Below are 3,070 nucleotides of genomic sequence, written 5' to 3'. Positions count from 1 at the left end.
TCCCAAGAGGAAAAGAGGTTAGCCATGGGACAGATGGGTCTCAACTAAGGAGCAAGAAGGACAATTGAGAGAGCGTTCCAGCATCTGGCCCGGGTTGGAGCCCCCATGGGCAGAGAGAAAGGCACCTGCGACAATGTGGCACAATCAGAACTGCTTTGTGGCAGGTCATAACGTGCACAGGGCTGGAAGGGAGGACCTGACCCGGAGAGGAGCCAGGATAAGTTGCTTCATGACAAATGGGGCTGCCCCATGGCCCAGCCTCCGAGAGTGTCCTAGTGGGAACCATCAGTCAGGTGGCCGAGGAGCTTCTCCAAGGGCATCTTGGGCAGAAACAACAGAGGAGCCCAGTGAGGTGGCTGAATCCCTCCTTGGGCAGAGGAGGTGGGAGGGGCCAGGGGCAGAGTGACACCAAGGTAGGCAGAAGCTGGAAGTGATCTTGTTTACTCTCCCCAAAAGACTTTGCACACTTTTGAAAGAAATATACGAGTATTTGTTTTAAGTTAGGCCAATAGTTACCTATAATACACACTTGCTGATTTAATATGCAAAATTAAATTTTGTTGTTTATTAATTTGAATTTCTTGGATTATTTCCTAAGATAAATGTGTTTTCAAACATTTATTGTCCATTTGTGTGGTTTACTTTATGTATTGCCTGATCATGTTATTTGCCTACTAAGGAGTAGGTTTTGTTTTTAGCTATAAATCAGGCTTTTATTTTTTCTGGTCTATGATGCATCTTCTTTTTTTAAATAAGTTATTGAGGGGAGCTCACATAATGAAATTAACCATTTTAATGTGAACAATTCAGTGGCATTTAGAACATACACATCGTTGTGCCACCACTACATCTGTATGATTCCAGAACATTTCCATCACTCCAAAGGGCACATTTTTTCATAGTGTTGAAATGGTTTGATTATCTGACAAAAGAAACTTGATTTTGATGGTTCTGTAATTACAAATACAAGATGATAATTACCTATTGTACAGAAGGTTCCCTGTGGTGACACGTTGGGATGACAACTGAAATACAAATATCAGTCAAGCAGAAATAAAGATTCACGGTGCCTAAAAAGTTCACTTACTGCCGTCTGGTTTCTCCACAGGACTAAATACAACTCTTTTTGCAAAAATAGAATGGTTGGTCCAAGGGACCAAAAATTTTTCCTTCTTATGCCAAATGCTTCTTATTACACTTTTGCCTATTAACTTCTTGGTTAAATTTTCCTGACATACGGGGTTTCTATTCCTGCCCCGTGCTCCCTGGAAACTTACGCTCATCCCCCAGACCCCCACCGCACCTCATAATGACTGCCAACTGTCCAAAGTGTCAACAAAGAAATCGGGAAGTGTTAAAGGATGGTGGTCAGGGTCTTTGGGACCTATCTGAGGCTTTCTCTCAGAAGAAAAGTGCACTGAAAAAGAGGATTCTGCTCTGAAAGACAGAGTGGTCTGAAGCCTTTCAAAAGTCTAAATATTAAAACGCAAATACCCAAAGCTCACAAGTTTTTATTTTCCACAGTAGCTCTGGGCCCTCTTCCCCATGTGTCAGGAGGGCATCTGGACACACCTGCCTTAGGTCAGAGGTCAACACACCTTTTCTGTAGAGGGTCAGATAGGAAGCATGTAGGCTCAGCAGGCCACAAACTTCTCTGTCACCTATTCTTTGTTGCTCTTGTTGTTTTTCACATCCCTTTAAACATGTAGACACCATTCTTAGCTCTGGGCCATATAACAACAGGCCTCTGGGCAGATCTGGTCCATGAGCTGTAGTTTGCTGACCCCTGGTTTAGGGCCCAGGGAAAATGCATGGCACAGACGTGGGAGAAGGGTGCAACAGGGATTATCCTCCTACCTCCGCATGCTGTTGGTCAAGGCTTCACCTGTTTTCTCGACAGATACTGTAGGATTTGGACTGGAAACTTCTCAGGTTCATTTTTTGATTCTGTGACTGTCCCCAGATTACCTAGCTAAAGATATCTCCTGCTGTTGGTGGCAAGAACCCTGTCTTCATTCAAAACCTCTGCCTTGGATCTCCTACACGCCCCTTCCCCAAGCCTGGCCTCCCCTTCCCGATGCTGGTTCTTCAGGCAGCCCTACCAGGTGACATTCGGCCCGAGGAGCCAAATGACAGGGAAGACAGAGCATGTAAGAATGACGTCTGCCCACAAAGAACAGGAGCATTTGGAAAGAAAGAAGCCACCCACCTGAGGCACGATTCCCTCCTTCTTGCAGTTGACACCTCCAATGAAGACCATGTTGGGCATGACTGGTCTCGGATACTCAAACACAAAGTCATATCTTAACAGCCAAATGGCGGCCTTCTGATATAAGGCGGGTAAGCCCACATCTCTCTTGAGGATATTCGATGCAAACTCTTTGTACTTTGAATACAGACAGTAAAATACAAAATCCTCCAAGTAACTAACGAGGAAGTTAACCACCCTTTGGGGGAAAGTCATCTGGTCTGAGAACTGAGTGTAGCCCCTGGGAATGTAGGACACCGGGCTTGGGGTTCTGGTGAAGGCGTATTCCAGGGAAAACGGGAAGCCCCTGAAGAGGTACACGGAGGGCAGGCCCAGGTACTCAGCCAGGATCACCCCACAGGGTAAGGCCGGGTCTGTGAAAACGGCATCAAACTCGCTCTCCCTGAGGAAACTCATGGTCTCAGAGTGGTTCAGGAGGCTCTGGCAGTTGATGAAGTACATGTCAATAACGATCATGTTATTCCTGTACTCAGTCTGAGCAGCATTCAGGAGCCATCGCTCAGCAAAGTGATGCTTTCCAAAAGAGCGGTAGCGGCGCTTCATCTCCCCCTCATCATAGGGCACTGGATAGATTCTTCTTGTGTAGTATTTGGATTCTTCCAGAAGCAAATTGACTTCTGGCACCAGCACCACGATGTCATGCCCCTTCTTACCGAGAGGCTCAATTATGTCCTTCATACTGAGCCAGTGGCTTCCATCCTGAGGGACCACCAGCAGCTTCTCACCTACAGCCACGCCCCACAGCGCTAAGAAGAAAACCTCTGCAGAAACTCTCCAAAATGCACGGAGCAGGCAGGCCAT

The 3,070-nt window shown here is 46.4% G+C and overlaps 1 protein-coding gene across 1 annotated transcript; it reads right to left on the bottom strand.

The window, feature by feature from the left end:
- Positions 1-272: 272 nt before the first annotated feature.
- LOC131399268 (UDP-glucuronosyltransferase 1-6-like) lies at positions 273-3,070 on the bottom strand. Its single transcript, XM_058533439.1, has 2 exons — positions 2,210-3,070; positions 273-320 (listed from the first exon to the last, which is right to left on the bottom strand). The coding sequence occupies exons 1-2, from the start codon at positions 3,068-3,070 to the stop codon at positions 273-275; spliced, it is 909 nt and encodes a 302-aa protein (XP_058389422.1).

This window comes from Diceros bicornis, chromosome 37 (assembly GCF_020826845.1).
Source record: "Diceros bicornis minor isolate mBicDic1 chromosome 37, mDicBic1.mat.cur, whole genome shotgun sequence".
Classification (NCBI taxonomy): domain Eukaryota; kingdom Metazoa; phylum Chordata; class Mammalia; order Perissodactyla; family Rhinocerotidae; genus Diceros; species Diceros bicornis.
Note: the sequence above shows the minus strand (reverse complement) of the source record. Positions and strands in the feature narration are given on the sequence as shown.

Coding starts and splice junctions, on each gene's coding strand:
- LOC131399268 (XM_058533439.1), bottom strand. CDS start 3,070: ATGGCCTGCCTGCTCCGTGCATTTTGGAGAGTTTCTGCAGAGGTTTTC. Junction 321..2,209: donor AGGAGGGAATCGTGCCTCAG/GTGGGTGGCTTC, acceptor TTTCTGCCCAAG/ATGCCCTTGGAGAAGCTCCT.